At 45.9% G+C, this 25,207-nt stretch overlaps 1 protein-coding gene across 2 annotated transcripts in view; it reads right to left on the reverse strand.

Moving 5' to 3' along the window:
* The window catches only part of LOC311308797 (putative phospholipid-transporting ATPase IA), a 34,747-nt gene extending 20,930 nt beyond the window's left edge, over positions 1-13,817 (reverse strand). For both annotated transcript variants that reach the window (XM_084437843.1, XM_084437842.1), the window contains exons 1-6: positions 13,561-13,817; positions 11,255-11,369; positions 10,425-10,524; positions 8,558-8,656; positions 7,506-7,551; positions 7,277-7,317 (exon numbers count right to left, since the gene is read on the reverse strand). In XM_084437843.1, the coding sequence (XP_084293969.1) occupies positions 7,277-7,317; positions 7,506-7,551; positions 8,558-8,656; positions 10,425-10,524; positions 11,255-11,369; positions 13,561-13,606 (447 nt within the window). In that variant the 5' untranslated portion in view covers positions 13,607-13,817. The remainder of the gene's footprint in view (positions 1-7,276; positions 7,318-7,505; positions 7,552-8,557; positions 8,657-10,424; positions 10,525-11,254; positions 11,370-13,560) is intronic.
* Positions 13,818-25,207: the final 11,390 nt, after the last annotated feature.

Below are 25,207 nucleotides of genomic sequence, written 5' to 3' on the forward strand. Positions count from 1 at the left end.
ACAGACAAACAGACAGACAGACAGACAGACAGAGACAGACAGACAGACAGACAGACACAGACAGACAGACACAGACAGACAGAGACAGACAGACAGAGACAGAAAAATAAAAAAGACTGCAACTGTCCAGGAATTTACATCCAAACACCTTAGCCTTTGTCTTTGTAATTTATCACCTCCCCCCAAGTCCCCTGCAAAACCCCAGTTTCAGTCTAATGTAAAACACCAACTCTCCCCCCCTTTTGATATTGTAAACACACTCTGCATAGCTCTGCCTCGCTCTTTTGTCCAAGTCAGAAAGGCCACCTTCCTGCCCTGACTCAGACCTTTGTCTCTATTCAAAGCGAGTTTCATCCCACATTCCTTCCTTTCACTGTGTGATATCCGTCCCCTCACGATGACGCATAGACAACTCAGCCAATGAAATCCTAGAAAGACTTACCTGTGTTCTGACTGAATATAAGCCAGGCCAGAAGTGACTGACTTCACTTGTCTGACAAACCACCTTTGTTTGCGTTGTTCAGGAAGTCCTTGCGCAAGTATTTGATTTCATTCAATAAACCAGACTCAACCTTTTGAACGTATCTTGGTAAATCTTTGGACTAGACAAGTCTAAAATACTATCACAGTTTTGGCGACGCGGATGATCTGGGAGGACTACCTGTGTGTTGCCGGGATTCCAGTGGATAGGACTGATCGACAGACGTGTCGGTCCATATGGGCTTGGAAAATCAATTTTCTCTCTTGCGCCAGAGCGCTAGCCGAGATTATTTCCTCAGTTCTGCCACTGGATTCCTGAGGCTCACAGGTACGTTTAAACGAACCCTCTTGTGGTTCTGAGTTGTATTTGCCTTGATTTGGTTCAGTTGTGTTGGTCTGGATTGGTTGAAAACAGGAAACCCCAGCGTGGGTATTAAGTAAGTAACTATCCAAGGAGATGTGAACAGCAATATACATATTTATATCGTATTGTCGTTTTGACTTCGTCCTTGTTTAGGCTACCGGGGGTTCTCTTCAGAAGAGGTGCAATTTTGGGTTTGGGACTCGCTCCCTTACAGTTGATGTAGACTACAGTTTAGATTGTTTGTCGGCTCGGCTGTAGTTAAGAAGTGAGAGTGCACTTCTAGGATAACGTTTTGGGTTGAAGTTCGCAGATAGTGCGATTTCCACAGGGTTGAAGTTCGCAGTGAGTGCGATTTCCACAGGATTAAAGTTCGCAGATAGTGCGATTTCCACAGAGTGAAGTTCGCAGATAGTGCGATTCCCACAGGGTTGAAGTTCGCAGTGAGTGCGATTTCCAAATGAGTTGAAGTTCGCAGTGAGTGCGATTTCCAAATGGGTTGAAGTTCGCAGTGAGTGCGATTACCAGCTAACCTCCGGAGTGTCTGTTTTTTGTCCCCGAACGGGGTTGTGTTGTCTTTATGTTTGTCTAAGCGCTATTTTTCGCCGGCTCAGTGGGATTTTTGATTGCATTTTTGAGCCTCGGCTCTTGATTGTATGTTTGTTACGCGCGCCATGGATCCAGGTAAAGTATTGTTTTGTACCCTTTTTAGACTGTTACATTTCTGCTAGATTCCCAGTAGGCTAGCTAGCTGGTTGCCTAGGAGATAAGGAAAACAACTCCCGGTGATCCGCCTTGAGCCAGAGGGAGAACAAAGAGATTCCTGACTGGGTGAGTACTAAGCGAATTTTAATGTGTCTTAATGTTTGTTTCTTCGAAATTGTATTCTTTCCCGCCGTGAGTTAACCATAAGGTTTCTTTTCGTTGCTGTTTTGGGGTTTTTAGGCTGCGTCATGATTATTTGGGATTTGTTTCTTTAAATTTCCCCGCGCACAACCAAAGACCACATCCGGGTCATACATGCAACATTTTGGGATCACCACTAGGTGTCCCTGTAACCCCGGCTAATAACATTAGGGCTAGAGGAAGTCACAGGATTCTACTGCTAGCCTGAGGAGATTGTTGCGCTGAAGCATTATTCTGCGAGCGTTTGTTGGCAGATTTTCGTTATGTGCTAAAGCATTTTCGATTTCTTACATCCATATCTGACATTTAGTGTTAAATTTTTAGCTAAGATTCGGGCTCAGCTACAGGTGGTTGAGATGTCTAGGTTAAGGGAAAAGCCTGTTAATTCTGTAGACTGGTCTGTTTTTAAGATTTGGGAGAGAGTAGCACGAGAGCGGGTTTTTGGGTCAGGAAGGAAAGATAAGGAGATTCAGCAAACAGTCTCTCCGCCATTTCCCCAGCAGAATAACTCTGATTTAAAATTAGATCCCCCCTCGACTCGTTGCTCCGTGCTCACACCCAACCAGGCTGTTCTTTCCCCTTTTCATGCTCCCGCCATTAGCCACGCCCCTTCTCTCATTTCGCCCCTTTCTACGAGGTATAAGGAAGATTTGGCTAGAGCTATATCTGAGGCTAAGGTTAATTTGGAACAACTGCAAATGGCTAGAGATAGTCTGGAGGGACCGCAAATACACGCGCCTCTGATACGCTGCCCAAACCCTGTTCCTCGCCCTTCACAAATAAATTATGCAGCTGGTTATGCGGCCTGGACTCCAGAGATTACGGTTTACAGACCCTGGCGCTCTGATGAACTACGTGAAATAGCTAAAACCTTGCCCGATCCAACCAAAGACATTGACGAGTTTGAAAATCTTTTTAACAGTTTAGTTCGTATGTATGAGCCTCACGCAGAGGAAATCGCCATGATCATGAGACAGTGCCTTGGGCTAAAATGGGTGGATGTGAAACATCCGTTTGACATTGCATTGCCTTTTAATCATGCCGATTTTTCTGACCAAAACACTGCGCTGTTGAACAGAATCAAAACTCGATTCCCTAAAAAGATGGATTGGGACCGTATCACATATTGCAAACAAAATTCCGATCAACAGTTCGAGATATTTTGGGAACGACTAGAATCAGTTTTCGCAGCACACAGTGGCATGGACAAAGCGAACGCCGATTATAAAAAGATTTTGAAACAACAATTGATGAATAACTCTCTCTCCTCTTTGTCCGACCAAGTTAGGTTGATGTGCCACACCTGGGAATCGACTTCTCTCGAAGAAGTTGTTAATCATTTCCGCTATGCGGAGCGTCTTCGTGATCACATTGAAGAGAGGGAGTTGAAAGAAATGAAGCTAGGTGCAGCCAGATTACAAGCTGCTCAGTTACAACAGCTGGACAATCAGACTGCTGGTGCGAGGTGGAACCAACAACGACCACAGTGGCGACAGAGAAACAATAGGAAGCGTTCTGGTAGGGTTAGGCGAGGAAAAAGGTATAATCGAAGTGAAGATAGAGATGATTCATGCTTCCATTGTGGTCAGTATGGCCACTGGATTGAACGGTGTCACAGTTACCGCAAGCTGAATGAAAAGGAAGAGCCTCAAATTTGGGGTCGAGCGCCACCTGCTGGAGTTCCCTTGAACAACCCATAAGCGAGATTTTAACTAGCCAAGATAGAGAGTTTTAAAATATGGGTAAATAAACAGGATAAAATAGATGTAGAGGGAACTCAAAAGTCTGACAGGGTTGAATAGGTGTTTGATTCAGGAGTTTTGTTTCAATAGTCAATGAATGGCCATAAGCTGTTCGTTTTATGCATTCTACTGTATGAATTTTCATTCATATAATGATAATGTGTTTTGAGAAGTTGGCTCTAGGCCTTCTCCTCTGCTATTGAACCCAGTCTGTGTTTTGAGTCTTAATTTTCAGGTGCTATGGACCCTGGGCGGCAGGTCTTTGAGAAGCCTGGATCATGCCTTCCTGGGGACTGCTTGGGACCTGCTGTTTGTCTGTTTTAACTGTTTGTTTTGTCTCTCTTTCTGATATGTAGCTTAAGACATAAGCGTTGTGCATAATAGTGGGGGGAATAGATAAGGGTTGCCAGTATCTTAATCTGAATGCAGCATCTCATAACCCAATTTATATATATTTTAAATGAGTATGTTAAATATCTCATGTTTATAGTTTGAGGCACATTCATCGGGCCTGAGTGTTTTTTTCTGAGTGGTTTTTTACAGACAACTGTCGTTCCGGGAGTGATGGGCGAATGCCGAACCAGGAGACGGGCACAGACCGGAGGTGGAGATGGAGATTACTGGCCTGTTTTCCCTACAGATGGGCGATCTGGGTTTCGTGAGATGCAGACCAACGCCATGTCACCAACTCACTGTGAGCGACAGATAAGTATGAAACAGGAGCAGGGCCCAAATACTCTGTCCTCAAATGCAGAAGAGGGAGGTTTTAGATATGCAAATTTTAGCTATACAAATGAAGCTTGATGGCGTTTTTGATTAGTTAATTGTAAATGAAGCCAGTTCATTTTAGTGTCATTTTCTTTGCCCCATCTCTATTTTTATCCTGACTTCAGGAAATTTTTGCTTTCACCCTTAGGGGGTGTTGTTTTGTTGAGACGAGAATATGGTGGGTCTAGCCCGGGATTGCGCCCTGAATGGGAGGTCCGAAAGACTTAAGCGTATTTTATTTTCATAAAATCGCAAGAGAACTGCTAGAGCCAAATCCAATTGCCTTGATCATGACTGGGGACTAAGCGTGTTGAAGTCATTCTAACACTGCCCCTGATGTCACTGTAGGCTACTGCAGACTGGCTCTAAATGACACTTGAACAGTCACCCTGTTTAAGTTTTCCTGACAGAATAACAAAATTTTTTCCCCAAAGCAGGAGCTTGCGCTTAACCATGTTTCTGAGTATCTCCTACAGACTGTTGAATAACCGTTCCTGACCAAAGAAGGGAACAGGGAGACCAGACCAGAGGACTCTCTTTTGCTCTGTTTTGTCTCTGTTTGTCTCTCTCATCTGTGGATCCACAGACGGAGCACTTCATCAGCCTGTGCTGGAGGCGGGAGCGCCGAGGTGAGCCCTCCAGCAGCACGACCCGGGCCGGCCCTACGTGGAGCAGTACAGGGATGGACCGGGTTCAGTTCAAGAGCCTACATTTCTGACCTACAAGCATCTGCTCCACCTGCGGAGAAAAAGAAATGAAGGACTAAGTGCACATTTCCACCACCAAACTAACCTGTATCTAGGGCCTAATGACAAACCTGTACTACCTCGTTCATGTTTTCATTATGCTTTCAAACTAGCCCACGGGCCAGATCATGTTTCAAAAACAGGGGTGGTGGAGGATGTTAACAGATGTCTCCAACAGAGTGAGGACCGCCATTTCCTGAGGCTAAGGAGGGGTTCCTGCATCACATCTCTCCTGGGGATTGGGTCCTGGTCCACGACCACAGACGAAGGAGCTGGAACTCGCCGAGGTGGCTCGGGCCGTACCAGTTTCTACTCATCACGCAGACAGCGATCTGAGAGGACTTCGTTGGACCCATGCAAGCCATTGCCGACGGGTCCAAGCAGCAGAGAACGGTCCACCAGGGGATCGCAAACACCAGGAGATCAGAATGCAGCTGAACCAGAGGGCTCAGAGGCCAAAACCATGGGCCATCACACTGTCCTCTCCTCTGACGAGGAATCGGAGGAAAAATGACCTTGCTGGTCACCTCCTCACAAGATGCACCACACACGCACACACACCTGCACACACTAACATTGAACATAACTGATTTCAAGCAACGTGACATCGAAGTTGCGATCTAGAAGAGAAGACGCCTTGCATTCCCCAATGACATTCTATTGCCCAAAAGAGAAGTGCCACCTAAATGACTGTTGGGATACACTGTGAACAAGAGTGACCTTGACAGTCACCGCCACACTCTCCCCTCCTCTGATGAGCAATCGGAGACTGACCTTGCCGGTCACCTCCTCACAAGAGTGAATGAACTTTGAAATAATCTGGAAAATATCATATTTGTTTACAAGAGTTGCAATGATTGAAACATGAGTTGATAAATAAGTTTGGGTTTTTCCTCTAAATTGACCAAGAGGTTTTTTGCCCCTCTTACACTGGTAACCATTTTATCTTTTTTTTGCCTTGTTAAATCAAGTTTGTTTTTTGGTGAATGGTTGTCCACTCTTAGACTATAAATAGTATATAATCATGTCATCTTTTTTATCTTGTTTCCTGTCAAACTTCTGAAACAAGGGGTTTTGGTGTGTGATTTTGCACGTTGAGAGGAAATAATTAAAGTTTCCACCTAGTGGAGAGATTATTTCCTTTCCACATGTATAGCATAGCTGACTGTTTACACTGTGTTTGGATTTTATTTTTGTGTGCCTGTTCAGGCACAAATGAGGGATTGTCCAGGAATTTACATCCAAACACCTTAGCCTTTGTCTTTGTAATTTATCACCTCCCCCCAAGTCCCCTGCAAAACCCCAGTTTCAGTCTAATGTAAAACACCAACTCTCCCCCCCTTTTGATATTGTAAACACACTCTGCATAGCTCTGCCTCGCTCTTTTGTCCAAGTCAGAAAGGCCACCTTCCTGCCCTGACTCAGACCTTTGTCTCTATTCAAAGCGAGTTTCATCCCACATTCCTTCCTTTCACTGTGTGATATCCGTCCCCTCACGATGACGCATAGACAACTCAGCCAATGAAATCCTAGAAAGACTTACCTGTGTTCTGACTGAATATAAGCCAGGCCAGAAGTGACTGACTTCACTTGTCTGACAAACCACCTTTGTTTGCGTTGTTCAGGAAGTCCTTGCGCAAGTATTTGATTTCATTCAATAAACCAGACTCAACCTTTTGAACGTATCTTGGTAAATCTTTGGACTAGACAAGTCTAAAATACTATCACACAACCAAACGCAAAACATTGAGACAGTCGCCTGCCTACCAGTTTGTCACAAAACATTTTTTCTTTTTTTTTTCAGATGGAAAGAAGATAGTAGACCACATTGGTCCACTACTGCTTTTAGCAGACCTCAGGTTGGTGTCCCGTCCTCAACTAGATAACTTAAACAACCCTTTAAGGCATGACTTGCAATTTATTCACTACAGAAAATTATTAGAGAAAATGACTGGCTGGCTACATTAAACTAACTAAACATTGATCATATCTGCTACGGCTACCTTGAGGACAGAAGGACTGAGTCTGCTGGGATGTGTTCTTTCCCATTAACTCTGACTACATCTCCCACCTCTACCTGTAAAGAACACACAAGTTTAAGATTTAAAAATGTACTTTGACTAGTTACATGTTGAGCAGTCATGAATTGTACATACGCTAAAAATATCAAGTGGTTTGTCACCCACAAGAAAATAAAGTAAGGGGTTGTCACCTGGAAAAAAATTAAGTGAAGTCAATTAAATATGATCTTCAAATGAAAGCGTAGAACATACCTTCTCCCAGTGAACTACCTCCCATGTCCCATTTCTCAGAACTGAAAATGGAGAGGAAAGGAAGGAAGGGAAGGATGCGGAATGAGATGGAGGAAGGACAGTTTGATATCAGTCCGTCCTAATACTACTAAAAGAACACAAAAACGTGAATTAAGGAATATCTATTTCAAAAAGCTATGACTTGGTAACTTGATTGGCCCTAATCTGCAATGGATGCGTCAAGTCTTACCGCTGGTCTCCTTCCTGTTGACCACACTGTCTGCGTTGTGACGTTTCTGTTGGGAGACATATTGAAAGGGACAATTATCCTTGTCAGCAACTTCACTAGAAATCACTAAAACAACCCAGAGGTGCAAACAGATCACAGGTGAAAAGGTGACAAACATACAAACTCATACATACACTGATCAAAAAAATGACCTATTTTGGATTAAAAACGGCTATTTTCACCTAAAGGTGACAAGTCTGCACCCCTGACAAACAGATAATGACGCAGGTAGCTGTGCCATCTCATCTGACAGACATGCTTTAAGACATGTCTTCTCACACTGGCCTTTTAAACCCCCTGAAGCCTAGAAAAAAAGAGACAACCAGGACACTATCCTAACCCTAATCCTAACATTAACTCTAATTGAATGCAGTGTTCCATCAGTCAGGTAGTTGTGAAACCAGTTGCAGGCCCTCTGGCTTAACCCTCTGAAGTCGACTCATGTGCCCAATGGAAGAATTTAGGAGTAAGTAACGCACGCACGTCGGCAGTCTCAAATGCTTTAGATGAGTCAATGAACAAGGGAGTGCAGTGATACAGTGCGAATCATAACCCTAAGCAATGGTTAATAAAAATGTATTTTAGAACCAATGAGGTTGCTTTGATAGTGTTGCCAGCACTTCAGATGTGAAACCACTGAAACCTTTGCTGAAAATAAATAGGTCTAAATAGGCAAAAGTTTTACTGCCAAAATTTCAAACGCTCCCAGGTAGATTGTGAATGGTAAATGGACTGCACTTATATTGCGCTTTTTATCCAAAGTGCTTTACAATGGCCTCTCATTCACCCATTCACACACACACATGCCACGCTCCTGTACTGGATGTAGCCTAGAGGCTACCACTGGGCCAGAAAAAAAACACTCAAGAACCACACTGAAGAACCACACTTAACACTAGGTTAAGAGTCACACCTAATTGTTAATCTATGCAATGTGCTAAACAGTGACAGCCAGATATGTTTCAGGCATTCCAACAAATGATTGAGAACTGTTACGTTGTCTATTATCTCACCAAGTCCTCAACAACCTCCTTTAAGGCAGCCACCAGCAGGATGAAGAGCAGAGGGACCAGGGTGGTCCACCGTCCCGTTGGAGACACATCTGGGATTTGCTGATAATGGAATGAGCCAATAAAGGACACAGACATTATTAATACACAAAGACAATATTAATAATATTATTATTTAATGATAGTAAATATTATATAGATGGTAGGGCTGTCAACTGAGCTCAGAAATGATATTCAACTTTCAGTCTTAAATATTCTGAATATTGAATATTTTCGATTATTGGTAGTATTGGTAATTTTTCATAGAAAATGGAGCATAAAATGGAACTGCCAGTACCAGTTCGAACCACAAGATGGCGCTCGCTGACTTTTGTCAAGAACAAGCACCAGTCTCTCCAGACTCAAATATTACCTTGAATCGCTGCGCTCAGCATACTACATAATAGAGTCTGTGCCACTTCGCCACCCAAGCTGGTATTCTGAGGGCATATCAATGGTTCAAAATTGAAAGAGTGACAGGTTGTAGCAGCAAATGAGAGACGCTAGCCCAGGTAAGATGGGCGGGGCATATCTATGGGTGAGAACACCTGATCACGAAATTCATTACTGATTAGTGTCGCAGATATTCCTGAGAAACCAATGAATTGCCAGGATTTGAGCACCAGATTTTTGCATGATGTGTCCCAGACCCATAGAGAGATCTGCAGCATGCAGTAACGTAGTTAGCGTAGCTTACGTAGTGTATCAGCGAAAGAACTCTCATGGGTCTGGCGTTGAGACTAGCACCAACTTAACTATTATTTTGCGTCCGTCTGTGTTCAAGTAATAGTATTCAAGTAATATCCGGTCAACATGGGTGACATTTAGTGCAAACAGGGTCCTTTTGTCATGCCTATAGCCTAGCCAACTGAAAACAAAACAAGAGGAATAGCCTGTAGTGCTGGTCCACTTGATCAGATTCAGTGCTTGTTGCCTGCTGTTTTCTGAGAAGAGGCGCTTCGATCTTACGGAAGTAAGGTTTCCTTGCCCCCTAAAGATAGATACTGTAGATACAGTCATTTGGCTGTTTTTTTTGGCCATGTTGAAAAGAATGAATACTAATGTGTGCAGTACAAAGCTGGTTGAAGTTCGAGTATTTATTTGACAGCCCTTATAGGTGGTAGTCCATGATTATTTATGAACAATAAGAAAGGTGTTACAATATTATCCTAACATGAATAAGCATCTTGAAAATAATCATAATCACCTAATAAAAGTCTCCCATTTGCAGCTGGTGTAAAGCTGCATTCATTGATTTTAGTTTACCACTGGATGGCAGTAAGAAATTCGCGCAAACTTGTTTACAAACCAAAGGCTAAAACAAATGGCCAGAGCCATATAAGGCTGAGGGGCAGAACAAAGGCAGGGGGTGGAGCAAAGGCATGGGCTTGCTATTGACAACACAGACAGAAATGCTGGAATAACACAGACAGGCAACCAGTAGGGGCGAGTCATTGAAGCAGGCCGCTATTAGGACACTATGGCTCAACAAAACAACCTGGTATCAGGATTTTAATTAGTTTTGACTATATGTATAAAATTTGTGAATGCAGCTCTAACTGAAGTAGCTATACTGTATCATCGCCAATTACAGACCACAGAGAAGCCGCCTGGTACATATCAATTAACTGACATGACATTTCTCACAATAAATTAAGATAACTTATTGTAATGTAATTAATGTAAATAATATACCTGGCATCCAAAATATATGCAATATATAACACTGACATGACTCAATTTGAACTAGACCATAAACCCAAAAGCCCAAAGTAAGTCTCACTAAACCAAAAAGAAAGTGGTTTTGTTTTTTTGGCTTCATTCAGCTCACCTGTAGCAGAGCGATGACAAGGAAGAAGGAGTTGGCGGCCCTCCTGAACTGAGAGTACAGGAATCGAGGCAAGAACGTAAGCACATTGTACTTTGCAGTGCTGAGATAGAGAGAGAGAAAGAGAGATGGGAGTGAGAGAGAGAAAGAGACAAAGAGAGAGATGGGAGAGAGAGATGGGACACGTGCACAATTCATCATAATTTGCAGGGTTGCCAACTTGGACCAACTGGCTGGTGTGAAGCACACAAGAAATGCAAAGGAGCACCAGAACTCTACCTTTGCACTAACAAAGCTCTCCAGCATACTCAGCTTTGACACATTTTTTAGTACGGTTGCTCTGTTGATCTAGTGTTCTTCGCATATGTTGTCATTACTGGGAAACTTGGGATTCAAACCAAAACATGCTCTTAGATTTCATATTTTTTACAGAAAAACTGCTAATTTTAACTTAGAGAAGGAAAACGTCTAGATGGATTGGAACGAGGCTTCAGGCATCTGACATCTGTACATTTTCATGTGGAGCTATGCTGAAATGGCCAAAAACGAAACTATTCAAATTGGCAGTTTTGAATGCAAGTACCGATCTACTCTTGTATAGTATACTGGGAGGAGCTCCGTTTCAAGCGCAGCTCCTCCCACTATGCAGTACCCCGGGTACACACAATGAGTATGAATTACTCATGACAGATCTTTGGTGTGAACGTAAGGAACAGGTAAAGTCCTGACCATGGTTCACAGGCTGTCTATAAATAATATTATTTATAAGAAAGAAAAAAACTGATTCATCAGGACTGTGTTGTTGTAACTTGTGGCAGTGTTCGTACACTTACCATACTTGATTGGAGCAGAACTTGGTGAGTTGAGGCCGGTTGATTAAGATGAGTCTAGCTTCCTCAAGATCAGCTGTAGAATCCCTGCCTGTAGCTTCCTCCGTTTTCTCATAGCCTTGGAAATGCATGTAAATGAAAAACAAAATGCTAAGCTATGTGACAAGTTTGGGGAGATAAATAAAATAGCATTGAAAGCTTACTCTTTGTTTTTCGATGAGAAGAAAGTGCCCCTAACTGCCTATAGTGTGGAACAAAAATACAATACAATACACAACAGTTATGTTAACACTACAGGTGTGTGACTGTCTGGACTAAAGCTGCTTGTTGGTCAATGTAGGGGCAGGGTGCAAGCAGCTTAACCCATGTAAAAGCCATGAAAGTCTTACCGTCCCTTAAATCTCCTAAACCACTGATCTACAGTAACTGGATTACAGTTAGAAAAACAGCAACAACACAGCCTACCTCCAACAGAGTATAAATTAATTTAGGCTATGGGCACAGTCCACTCAAAACATGCAACCAAATATTGGGATTCCATTAAATGGCATGCTTGCCATCGAATTAGTAGCAAGCAGGGTTTATGCCAGTCAGAAGATCGAACCCAGCAAAGGGCAAGTGAGGGTGGAAGAACTACTGAAGAGTGACACAGTGAAACCAGTTAGACATGCAGAAGAGCTCCAACTTAGGGTACGATCCTCTGGTTAACCAGCTAAAGATTAGGCCTTCAGCACTTATCTCAAGGTTGCCCCTTTGTAAAGGACCAACAGAATATAGGGCTGATCAAGACAGACCTAGCAATTCTGCACATATGTAACCTACTGTAGCACTAACCCGACCATCATGAAAACGTCAACATAATAACAGATAACACATCTACTTACATAAAGTTCAGGTCCAAAAAAGGCATCACTCACCAAAGTATTAATGTCCACCTCTTGCTTTGGGTGTCACGTCACTTCACATCACTGTGGTCTCGTCTCAAACGATACCAACTTTAAATCTTTAAATCAAATTTGGCCAGTCTGTTAACTGCTCTTATATTAACACAACAAGCTCGAATTTGCAATAGCTGCGACCACATACGCGCATGTGCAGCCAGATTCATTTATTGTGGACCAACCATAGCACGTAGCTTGGGTGGTTAGGTATAGCAGACGTCTGAGCCCCAAATTGCTCGTGGGTGGCACGCTGGCTTGGTTACACCGTCACCTCACAGCCACAAACAACCTCAATATGAAAAACATGCAGAAGAACAGATGCTCTTCAGTCCTGTCCCCGACTTTATAATGCCACAAATCACACATTTTCTCTTAACAAAAATGGGATTGTAAATCGGTCAGATTTGACTGGCACACTGGAGGAAGGTCCCCTGCATTTAATTTAATCTACACTACAAAGACAGAAACCGCCAGGCAGGGGTAGGGGTAGGGTTGACCTCGACTATACCGTGACAACTGGGTCTTGCTTTCAGAGGGCACTAAAGGCGCGATATTGAAACAGCCATATCTCGACGTGGGAAGGTCACAGACACCGAGTTGGGCTGGCAGCTCTCAATGTAACGAACGCAGAGATACCAAACATATCCTGCTTGCGTGCATGTGCACACAGCTAAAAGCTTTGAATTAAGCCAGCTCCCTGTGTGGGGGCGCTAGAGATACAGGGTTTGGACTGGGGTGTGTGGGGGGAGAGCCCGGAGTGCACCAAACTGCCCCCGCTGGCTCTGACCAGAAGGGGGTGCCATTGAGCTGCCTGGCCCCCTTTCACCTCCAATAATTTGGACTTGGGCTCAGGTGCACAAAATGATTAGTTGATGGTTGATGGATGGATAGATAGATATTCAGTACTAGTAGTACTCCTATTATTTAGACTTCCAGTATGTCTTAAATACGACACCTTTAGATAGATAGATAGATAGATATTTAGTACTAGTAGTTCTCCTATTATCTAGACTTCCAGTATGTCTTAAATACGACACCTTTAGTAGAAACGGACGTTTTGAGACCGCTCATTAAAATAAAACGTATATAGCACCTGTAGGTGGTGCACGCACTGGAGAAACAGCTTTGAAAGCTGGCGGTTTTGGGACCGATTATTAAAAAATGAGTTGCAAAAGTATGTTTGTATTATTTTAGTTTAGGATGCTGAGACCCCTTCACCATCAAGCCTTGTTTTCTAAGCCTTGTTTTGTGATGTATGCCTTTGTTGGACATGATGGTGCGAACTTCGCAGATGTGTACAGGGTCATATCACTGAGCCCTGAAACAGGTCTGTCTGATTGAGTTGTGGAAATCAATCGTAGCACCTACCCTCTACTCGTGAACGGAGATCCGACAAAGTCCTCTCGAGAGACATCTCAGTTTTCCAAAGAAGGCACCCGTCCACTTGAAAGGGCTTGTTGATTCATTTGATTCTATGTCTGACGCATGCTTACAAAGTTATATCCAACTTGCTAGCTAGCTATGCATAGCTAGTAGTAGCTAGCTACCAACGGCAGCAGGATGGTATATTTCTTGTAACTAAGCCAAAGGGTTTAACGTCATCGAGACTAAAGTATGTCATTATGCTAACGCTGTTTATCTACAGAGCAGGGACAAATGGCAACCGAAGCTGCCATCTCAAAAGAAAAACAGCCCAGCTAGCATACAAGCGTACGTAGTTGAACACGCTACTTCCGGGTAGCAAGCATGCGTCTCAGCTATTTCAAAATAAAAGTAGCTGCGCTCTGTGTGACATTCCTTTGCAGACCATGCTCGCTCAGAGTCGCGACATATAGGCTGCGTTCCGAAACGCATACTTCTACTTCTTGCTTCCAGTACCTACTACAGCTGCCCTTAGAAAGTACGTACTTTGCAAGCAGTAGGCATCCAATTGGGACATACTACATTGTCATAACATTGCGCCTTGAAATTTGCCCACATCCGTAGCTGTCCATAACGCGACATTTGTCTACAGCTGTCACGACTCGCACATGTGACGCACATTTCGCTGCGCACAGGATTGTGGGTCAGAATAGCCAGAAAAGCCTGCTGGCTTCTATTAATACCATGGATGTATTTTTGATTAATACATCCATGGCTGGCTTGCATACTGCAAAATACGACCGGATGTAGTAGGACATCCTGGTATTTTTGCCATACTGCATGTGGCATACTATGTATTGGGGCATACTACATCCTGTTTTGGCATGCTATATAGTAGGGTAGTATGCGATTCGGAACGCAGCGATAGATTCGATCGATCAGGGCCGGCCGCTGCTATTGACCTTATTCACACGGCTGATTGTTTTTCACCACGGTAGTAGTTTTCACGTTATGAAATACATGGACGGGAATGAGCTGATGACTAATGCGCTCCTATGTAGTTCATAACGTGAAAACTACCGCGGAGAAAAACAATCAGAGTCCAGTAATCATGAGTTTGTCATTCCAGTAGTGTATTCTAGATGTTATTTTTGACTATTTCGAATCTTGAAGTGTTATTTTTATAACGAACTTGTACTATATGGTCTATGGATACTTCCGCATTCTCCCACCCTGAGCGTGATGTAAGAGCGAAATGGCCGCCTGTGAATAAGGCATGGATGTATTAATAGAACTGGATACAGCCACTCCAACAGCTATCAACAATGAAGCCCTATTGAACCGCGCCATCTTGGCAAATTTGTAGTCATTTGACCATTTCCGGTGACTTTTGTACTTGCGCAGTTGTGCTTTTCTGGCCTTCCGGTGACTTTTGTACTTGCGCATTTGTGCTTTTCTGGCCTTCCGGTGACTTTTGTACTTGCACAGTTGTACTTCTGTCCTACGCGCGTCCACGTCCATGGTCAACGTTGGCACCGCTTCTAGCTATCGAATGGCCGACTGGTGTAAGATGGATAGCCTAACGTTAGAGAGATAAATGTTTATGGTTTCAGTCTATGGTTATGTTAATAAAGCTAACAATGATGTTGTAACATGCATGCAGCACTGCCGATCTGAACGATTGATTCATTATTACCATGGATCGGTATTGGGATTGATCAAGGGCGAATGTGAAATAGCAGCCACGAACTCAGCGGGTTATCCGAGATGCGGTAGCAGCGGCCAAAGCTCCTGCTGGCGGGGAGTGAAGCTCTTCAACTCACTGGTCACTGGCTCCCTGGAGGAATTTAGCCTGGCTGCAATAACGTTATCGCGAACGGAATGAATACCATCTACTAGCAAACAAAACATGTTCAGTTATATTTAACCTGTTAAAACTAAGATGCCTGGATGAAAAAATAATTTCTCCAATGGATATATTTTACAAAAACAGGTTAATATGCAAGCCGGTTTTCATTGCTAAATCAAAGCGGGGAGAGCCGAGAACGTGCGTCTACATTTCACATAAAGGTGAACTTTTTCGTGGACGCGCGTCGGACAGAAAAGCACAACTGCGCAAGTACAAAAGTCACCGGAAATAGCAAAATGACAACAAATCTAGCCAAGATGGCGCGGTTCAATAGGCCTTCACTTTAGATTTCGAATCCTGGGGGCTTGGAATAAGGTCAATAAGCAATATAAGCGGTCGCTTAGGGCCACAACCACTAGGGGGGGCCACATCACAGGAGGGGAAATATATATATATATATATATATATATATATATATATATACATATTGTTACATTATGTCATGTATCCTCTATCCAAAAACTGGCGTTCTTTAATATGCAATAAAACGAAAAGATCTCATAACAGAATGATTTTATAATAAGCCACATGCAGTTGAATGCAATCCACCTGAGTTTCCACAGCGACACCCGATAGTCCGTGTGGTATTGTATCTAAAACGAGCGTTGTACAACAATAAAAGATTTATACTTTTATTTTGACTGAAGTATGACATGACAGAGGCAAATATTTAGAGGACTTTCTTTTTGTATGATGGTTAAGCGATGACTAGCTATAGTTTTACAGTAGCATATAGCTATTGTTTTGTGCAATATTGTAGTGTTAAGTTAATTTAGAATATGTTGCACTAATTGTGATTTAAATATGTTGATTATTTATCTGTTTGAATATTTCAATTGTTAATTGTTTAAGTAACTTTGTAATATCCTTTCCAAATAAAGCAAGAGCTTTGTTGTTAATTCACGTGTCCATCTCTATGTGTGTGTACGTGTATGTCTTTAGTTTGGTGGTTGTGCTGGGAGTGTTTTGGGGGGCCACCAAAAAAAATCTATCTATCATTCTGTCTGTCTGTCTGTCTATGTCTGTCTTAATAGATTTTGGCATGTCTGATCCTGGCCAGTGCTGCAACTGTAAGGCAGTTCAGCGAGGCTAGAAAAGGAGAGCGTCTGGATACTCCGATTAGGAAAGGAGTGGACTCTGTCACATCAGCCCGATATCCTGTCCGCGGGACCCCAGGGCCAATGACATGCTCAGTTAACTGGTGGTGAAAACAGTTAGACTTATGGCACGTTCCAGGCAACCCGTAACCCGTGTTTTTCCAACCTTCTACGCGTGAAAATGCACTGGAATGGCAGTCAAACCCGTAACTTCCCACCCGTGAACGGGAACATGTCTATGTTCCCCAGGTCCTATGTTCCCCCCAAAAAAGGGTTCTATTGCCGCATTCCAGATAGGATTTTGAGCCCGTAAGTTATGACTTCAAGTCACGACTCACGACTTCATAGCGTTCCAGGCAAACTGTCTGGGTGCGTGGAATTCTGGATAAATGTAAACAAGCCAATATGGCAAAAGCTTGAGATCTGGCACACTGTCAGAGCTGGCAAGCTAAACATTACATAATTTAATTTATTGACATCATCGACATTTCGCTGTTTGCATGGTCAAGTTCGGGTTTACCTTAACGTTAGCTAGCTAGCACTAGCTATCTCTTGTCGTCAACATATTTTGGCATCATTATATACACATAACAGATTGTAGTGCATAATCGTTTGTATTATTTTGATTACAACGTACAAATGTACTTTACGTTGCCGTAAAGTTATCTTTGTCGCCGTACCCATGTGGGCTGCCATCTTGTTTAGAGGGCTGTGTGACGTCAGAAAGCCAACTGGGAGTACGTCGATCTGGCACGAGTTCACGGGTGGGAAATTACGGGTTTGACTGCCATTCCAGTGCATTTTCACATGTAGAAGGTTGGAAAAACATGGGTTACGAGTTGCCTGGAACGCAGCATATGTTCCCCGGGTCCTATGTTACCCCGAAACGCGAAAGAAAAACGTGATTATGCCATCACACGTTAATGACAACGCACGGGGCAGATTATGCACCTATTTTATAAAGGTTGCATTTTCATCGCAATAATCGTAGTATTCCGTGCAAAATGCGAGGCTTGCAGGATTTCATTCCTGCATTTTTTCACATCAAGTTTCAGAAATGTTGCATGTTAACTTGACATGGATCAGACGTAGCCTAGCCTAGTGATGCGCAATGCATGACGCCACAGGCTACCCAAAGCAGTTCTGACTATTATGTAGGCTATTCTAGATTGTAAGGCTAGCCTACTATTGGTTTTATGTCAATGAATGGAGAAGCTGCTTGATGCCTTTGTGAAGTTGACAGTGTCCCAGTCCAAACCCATCCTTCTGTGAGTTGGGATATGGCTCATGAGAGGCGCAAATCCGTTGGGGAAAAAATCTCTGTGGAGAGAGAATCCGCTCGCAGTACAAATGATAGTCACTCAACCACTATGCTTGAAATAACTGAAGTTTAATAAATAGGCCATCACACACAAAGGCCTTTGAAAAAATATAGACAACAGTTATCTAATTTGGTGATAGGCTAACTTCAGAAAATAAAAAATAATAAAAAGGAGAAGAACTAAAACATTCAACGTTGCATATTCCATTACCTAATCATTTTGTGTGTAAGAAAACAAGAAACAGCACACTCGGCCTCCAGTGGTTTCTTATTTTCTTCCATTAGCTATTGTTTTAACATATTTTACCTTATTTTTTTCGCATTAAATCATGCCATGGCATTAAATCATGCCATGGCATAATCACGTTTATCTTTCGCGTTTCACGTGGAACACAGGACCCGGGGAACATAGAACCCTTTTTGGGGGGGAACATAGGACCCGGGGAACATAGAACCCTTTTTTGGGGGGAACATAGGACCCGGGGAACATAGGACCCGGGGAATATAGGGATGACCCCCCATGAACTCGTACCTGATCTTTTTTTTATTATTATTATTATTATTATTTTTTTTTTTTTTTAAATAAACTTTATTTAAACAAGTATCGTATACATGTACAGTAGCAAGACAGATAGAGTACATTTAGTATACAACAACAACAGACTCATATCATAAGCAAGCCAGGGAGGTTACAGAGGAGAAAGAAGGGAAAAAAAAAACTCGTACTAGATCGATGTACTCCCAGTTGCGCTCTCTGACATCACACAGCCCTCTAAACGAGATGGCAGTCCACATGGGCATGGCAACAAATATAACTTTAGGGCAACGTAAAGTAAATTAGTACGTTGTAATCAAAATAATACAAACGATTATGCACTACAATCTGCTATGTGTATGTAATGATGCCCAAATATGTTGACAAGAGATAGCTAGTGCTAGCTAAAAAAAACTGAACTTGACCATGCAAACGGCGAAAAGTCGATGATGTCAATAAATAAAATGATGTAACGTACAATTTCTTAGCATAGCGAAATTAGGCATACAATGTTTAGCTTGCCAGCTCTGACAGCGTGCCAAATCTCAAGCTTTTGCCATATTGGCTTGTTTACATTTATCCAGAATTCCACGCACTCAGACAGTTTGCCTGGAAAACTATAAGGTCGTGACTTGAAGTCGTAACTTACGGGCTCAAAATCCTATCTGGAAAGCGGCATTAATAATATTGGCCAGGTGGCCAATTGGCCATTACTAACTTAATGTGGTTGCCTACTGATTAGGAGTCTAATTGTCAACCTAACTCCGCCCAGGTATAGGTTCACCACAATAGTTTGACTGAGACATCTCAAGTATTCTGGGTTTTAAGGGTAAGTTGTCCTCAGAGTAGCCTACTCCTCTCCCTTTCTCCAGCATATAGGCCTACGGAAACAGATGCATAGTCTTCAATAGGCCTACTATTGTGCCTATGATAATAATGGTGAAAAGAATGAGGATATTTTTAAGTATATCTGTGGTGGTGATAGGATTAGGCCTACAGATAGGATTAGGCTAGTGGTGATGAAGGGCTTTGAGAAGCTGGCAAAGGACCACATCTAGACTACTCCTCACTGCCCAGCACATTTGACCCCTACAGTTCCCATACAGACCCAGCAGATCCATAGAGAATGCTATTCCCCACATCCTCCACACATTATTGAAGACTATGCATCTGTTTCCGTAGGCCTATATGCTGGAGAAAGGGAGAGGAGTAGGCTACTCTGAGGACAACTTACCCTTAAAACCCAGAATACTTGAGATGTCTCAGTCAAACTATTGTGGTGGGCGGAGTTAGGTTGACAATTAGACTCCTAATCAGTAGGCAACCACATTAAGTTAGTAATAGCCTATAGTAATATTGTGGGTCACCACCAGGGTTGGGGAGTAACGGATTACATGTAACGCCGTTACGTAATCAGATTACAAAAAAACAGTAACTGTAATCCGTTACAGTACAATTTAAAATATGTAATCTAGATTACAGTTACATTTGCATAGTAACGGGGAGTACAGGCGTGATTACATTCACCCCTCGCCTCCTCATCAGTTTTACAAAATAGCTTAAAAAAAAGAAGAAGTAGACTAGTAATACCAATTGCGCGCAGCGCGCCAACAAGATTCCCACTGATCTGCTCGTTGGACCACAGCTGCCAGACAGACAGCGAGCAGCACGGGCATCATGGCAGAAATACCAAAATGTGCATTAAAATCCTGGAAATACCAGCATTTTTTTTATTTACCTGTCACAGAACCACAACAATATTACAGCACAGTGTAAACTATGCCTCCCAGCCACCTGCCTCGACGGCCAAGGACTCAATGTCCAACCTGAAAAAGCATTTGCCGGTAAGTTAACGTTAGCTAATGTCAAACGTTAGGGTAGCTAACGTTAACCTTACTTCCACTGAAAGCTAAATTAGCTAGCAGTAGGCTTCTACAGTATAGCACTAATGTTCAACCAGAAAACCAGACCCAAGCGACCATTCAGATTATTTTCACTCAATAGTGCCTGTCGGTGTTGTGGTGCGTTCGTTTGTGGTCGGAGGTGGCAAGTAAGTGGCAAAATACCTACCTCCGACCTGTGTGCATTCGAGCTATAGCGAATGATAGGATGATGATATGATATGATATTGACACCAGCCGGCAACTGGGGGCTGAGAAACATATCCGAATTTGCGACGAGGAAGTGCGAGTTCATGCAGCGTTTTATTTAATCATTCCTAGAAGCAAGTCGCAATTTGCCACCTCCCAGTTATAAACGAACGCACCATTATTCAAGAGCTATAACTAACTGCCTGGGAAAACTGGTCAGTGGGTGCTTTATCCATATGAGGCTGTGTGTCCACTGGCAAGCTGTAGCTGAATAGCGCCAATCACAGCTGCTTAGAATGCATTAGAGCTGGAGTTTAGAGCTGGCTCCGACGTTTACACCGTTAGCTACGTTAGCAACGAGTGTCGTGTTCTACATCGTGGAGCTACGCCCCATAGGGGGGCGCTAGCGCTCCTATTGGTAACCCATGTTGGCATGCCAACAACCAATCTGAAGATAAACATGTACTCTTATCGTCCTAACCAATCACAGACCCCCCACCTACTATAAAGGTGGCTAAACCCCAGCAATCTGCTCTCCCATTTTCAGACGAGCTTTCAAGCAGCTGAAGGAAGCCTTTCTGAAGAACTATGAAGAATACGAAGAAGAGCGAGAAGAACGGCGGCGACCTACCTCTGAGGGACTCCGGCGCTGCTGGATCCCCTATGGACGTCCCCGCCCCTCCTCTTCTGGAAGAAGATGCCCCGCGGGTCGAGGACTGCGGCTGTGGTGCCTTGGACCCAGACGACCGCCACGACCGGTGTGTGGCGTGCCTGGGGAAGAGCCACGCCGAAGAGGGAGTCTCTCCCAACCCGCCGTGCTCCCAGTGCGCGCTGCTGCCCTCTGAATTCAGGCGTGCCCGCCTGGACTTCTGGCGCGCACGGAGTACCGTCCCCTGTCCTCTCCCCTCCTGCGAGTCCGAGCCTTCCGACGACGACTCTGGGGATAGTAGTGACTCGGAGGACAGTGGGGAGTTGCCCGCCTCTCAGGGCCCCTCCCCACGCACGGGCTCATCTGTGTCTGGTTCCGAGCCCCCCGCCGGCGGCGAGGGCGGCCCCCCAGACGATGAGCCCCGGGCTTCCGGTGGGGCCAAGCCGCTCGTATTCCGGAGGGTGTTCCCCGGTATACTTGAGCGCGCGGCGGTCTCCATCGGAATCCCCCTCCCGTCAGAGCCTGAGGCGAGTTGCACCAACCTCTGGGGCATTTCTTGCTTCGAGCTCTCGACGCGGAGAATCAAGCGGCCCCTCCCGGTCATGGAACATATCGACAAGTTTGTCGAGAGTACCTGGGTGGCGCCCCTCGAGCAGGCTAAGGCCCCGGTTCGCGCCTGGACTGACGCCACGCGTGTGTCCGGCTATGAACGCGACATCTCCGGTGGCATCCCGGCGCTCGAGCCCTCCTTTGCCGCCCACTTCGCTCCTGGTGCGGCTGCGTGGAGCAATACCAAGAAGCCTCAGCTTCCCGGGGCGCGAGACCGACAGGCGGCTACCCTCTCCGACCGCATGTATGTCCTCGCTGCCCAGGCCACGGCTGCCGTTTCCTCCATCTCCATCCTGGTCACTACCCTGGCATCGGAGTTGAGCAGCGGCGCCTCGCCATCGCCCGAACGGGTTCCCGACCTCCAAGCTGCGGCTGGAGCGGCCATGCAGCTATGCCAGGCTGCCGCGATCTGCACTGGCCGCGTCATGGCTAACGCTGTGGTGCACCTTCGCCTGCTGTGGCTGGGCGTCTCCTCTGTGAACGACACAGCTCGCACGGCTCTGCTGAACGCTCCCATCTACCGGTCCGGGCTGTTCGGCTCTGCCGCCGGCGAAACCCTGGAACGCCTCGGCAGGGTTGAGGAGCAGTCCAAGCTGGTGGCCAGGCATCTCGGGGTCCAGAGGACCCAGTCTGCTGCCTCCCGTGCCCCCATAAAGAGGAGGAAGAGGACGGCGAGGTCCGCCCCTCCGAGGGCTGCCCCCGGTCCCCCTCCCGCGAGCCAGCGATCCGCTCAGGCTCCCCGTGCTCCTTCCACCGCTCGCCAAGGTCCTGCTCCGCGGTGGAAGAGAAAGAACCCGGCACTAATGCGTGACAATTAACGTCTGCTCAGGCTGCTATTGTTCCCTATGGCCCTCCCCTCACGTTAGAGGGTGGTTGTGGTCCCTGTATTAGGGGTTCGCACAATAAAGAGCATGTTCATGTGTACACCGGTGGTCACTTGTGTCATTTCCATGCTCGACAGTCTGATGCTATGATTAATGTGTCTCTGGGTTCTGGTTCTGAGATGGTTGCGCCTGCCCCTCCGCTCTCTGCCGAGAGAATTAAGTCGGTGGAGGGTAGCGCTGTTCTGCCCCGTTATCATGTCTCAAGTAAACTACGGGCCAGTTCATCCACTCAGTTGGCTAGCGCTAGCCTGGCTACTCTTCCTACCCCGGCGGGGATATCAAGGAAGTTTGTCGGGCAGCCTTCCCCCTCTACGGGTCAGCTTTCGGCAGCTAGACTTTCCGTTTCCAAGAGAAGGGCTCGCCATAGAGTTAATCCTGTGTCTCGCTTGGTGTGTAATACTGGGAAGGCGTTCTCTGCTACTTCTATGGTGAGCGCAGGTATTCGTGTACCGCACCATCGTGAACGGCTGGGAAATGAAGCCCCTGTGTCTCGTTCGACTAAGCTACTCTCGCACACAGCCCGAGAGACGGTTGATGTCGTTAGGACCGTTGAGCGAACTTCATTTGAGATTGAGCGCTCGCTCTGCTATACTTCAAATTTGTTGTTCGTACGTCATTGGTTCCCCCCGTTGCGCTGCATCGGTATGGGTCGTCTGCCTCATTTGCATATGGGAGCAAGATTCCCCGACTTTTCGCGGCAAGTTCAAAGGCGTCTGCCTCCACACAGACTGAGTCTATGTCGGCGGCGGCCTCATTTGCATACAATGACTGGGCTCCACTACTTCAGCCGTCTGCGTCATTTGCATATGAGAGCGATGCTCCTTTTCCTTGCGTTGTGAGCGATACAAGGGCTACCGCTACACAGGTTAAGTCGGTGGCCTCTTCATGTGCATACACTAACGCGGCCCCACTGTCTGCAGAGATGTTAGTTGGTTTTCACAACAGCTCTCGGGCTACTTACGGGCTTACGTCTCCAGGCTCTGGAGGACGTTTACACTGTTCTGACATTGATGTTGCCCCCACTTCAAGTAAGTCGGTGTGTGATGACAGTGTCTGCGGTTCGCCTCCCTTTCATATGCGGCCCCCCTTGGACTGCTGCAGCCCCCACGGGTGGGGAGGTGCCAGCGGTGGCGGTCGGGGCCGTTCTAGAATACGATCGCTTTCTGGCGAACGTCCCACGCACGGCGGCGGGCCCTCTCTCGCGATGCAGAGTGGCGTGGATGCGGTTGCCATGCCTCCCTCGCTGGCTGTTTCGCATCCTGACATCTGGGTATGCGATTCAGTTTATCGCCCACCCTCCGTCCTTCACCGGGGTGGTGGAGACTGTGGTCTCGGGTCCGCGGCAGGAGAGCGCTCTCCAGTCGGAGATAGCAGACCTCCTATCCAAGGAGGCGATAGCGGTGGTTCCACCGAGCCGCTCGGGGGCGGGATTTTACTCTCGTTACTTCCTCGTCCCGAAGCGAACAGGGGGGATGCGTCCCATCCTCGACCTGCGCCTTCTGAACAAATGCGTAGCCAAACGGCATTTTCGTATGCTCACAGTGAGGCACCTGTTGGACTCCGTTCTCCAGGGAGACTTCTTCACAAGCATAGATCTAAAGGACGCATACTTTCATGTTCCCATCAGAGAGGGTCACAGAAAGTTTCTGCGTTTTGCCGTCCAGGGTGTGGCTTACGAGTACACCAGGCTCCCGTTCGGTTATGCGCTGGCTCCTCTGGTGTTTTCCAAGTGCCTGGAAACGGCGTGAGGGCATCAGAGTGCTCGCCTACCTGGACGACCTTCTGATCCTCACCTCGTCAGCCGCTCAGGCCAGGTCGCACACCTCCCAGCTTGTGACTCATCTCACAGGCTTGGGATTCGCCATCAACTGGGAAAAGAGCACGCCGCGCCCGTCTCAGTCTGTCATTTATCTGGGTCTCAACTTGGACTCTGTCTCGATGCGCGCGTCCCTGGCGGCGCCGAGGCGCGATGCTCTGGCCCAGGCACTCTCTATCTGCCTGCCAGGGAGGGTGGCCACGGCTCTGACGGTGATGCGTTTGCTGGGCTTAATGTCATCGGCCCACGCGGTGGTTCCACTGGGCCTCCTGCACATGCGTGGCTTACAACGTTGGTTTGCACGTCTTCATCTGAATGTCAGCAGGGACAAATTCAAGATGGTGACGTTGCCCGGGTCCCTGGCTGCGGACCTGGCTTTCTGGAGGAACCCGCGCATCATTGCGCGTGGTGTCCCTCTAGGCAGGGTGTCGTTCCGCATACCGATTTTCACGGACGCGTGCGTCCCTCTCCGATTGGGGAGGGACGTGCCTGTCCCAAGCCGTGGGGGGCCGTTGGCCTCCTGGCGAGAACAGGCACATCAATCTCCTAGAGCTGGAGACTGTGTTGCTGGTTCTTCAGCACTTTGCACCTGCGCTGAGGGGGCTCCCTGTGCTAGTGCGCTCAGACAACCGTGCCACGGTAGCTTACATCAACCGTCAGGGTGGTGTCCGCTCAGTGGCTCTTCATCGCACGGCGGTGAGGTTGTGGCTGTGGGCGAGCTCCAATTTGAGCTCCCTCCAGGC

The sequence above is a fragment of the Borostomias antarcticus genome (assembly GCF_949987555.1).
Source record: "Borostomias antarcticus genome assembly, chromosome: 5".
Taxonomy (NCBI): Eukaryota; Metazoa; Chordata; class Actinopteri; order Stomiiformes; family Stomiidae; genus Borostomias; species Borostomias antarcticus.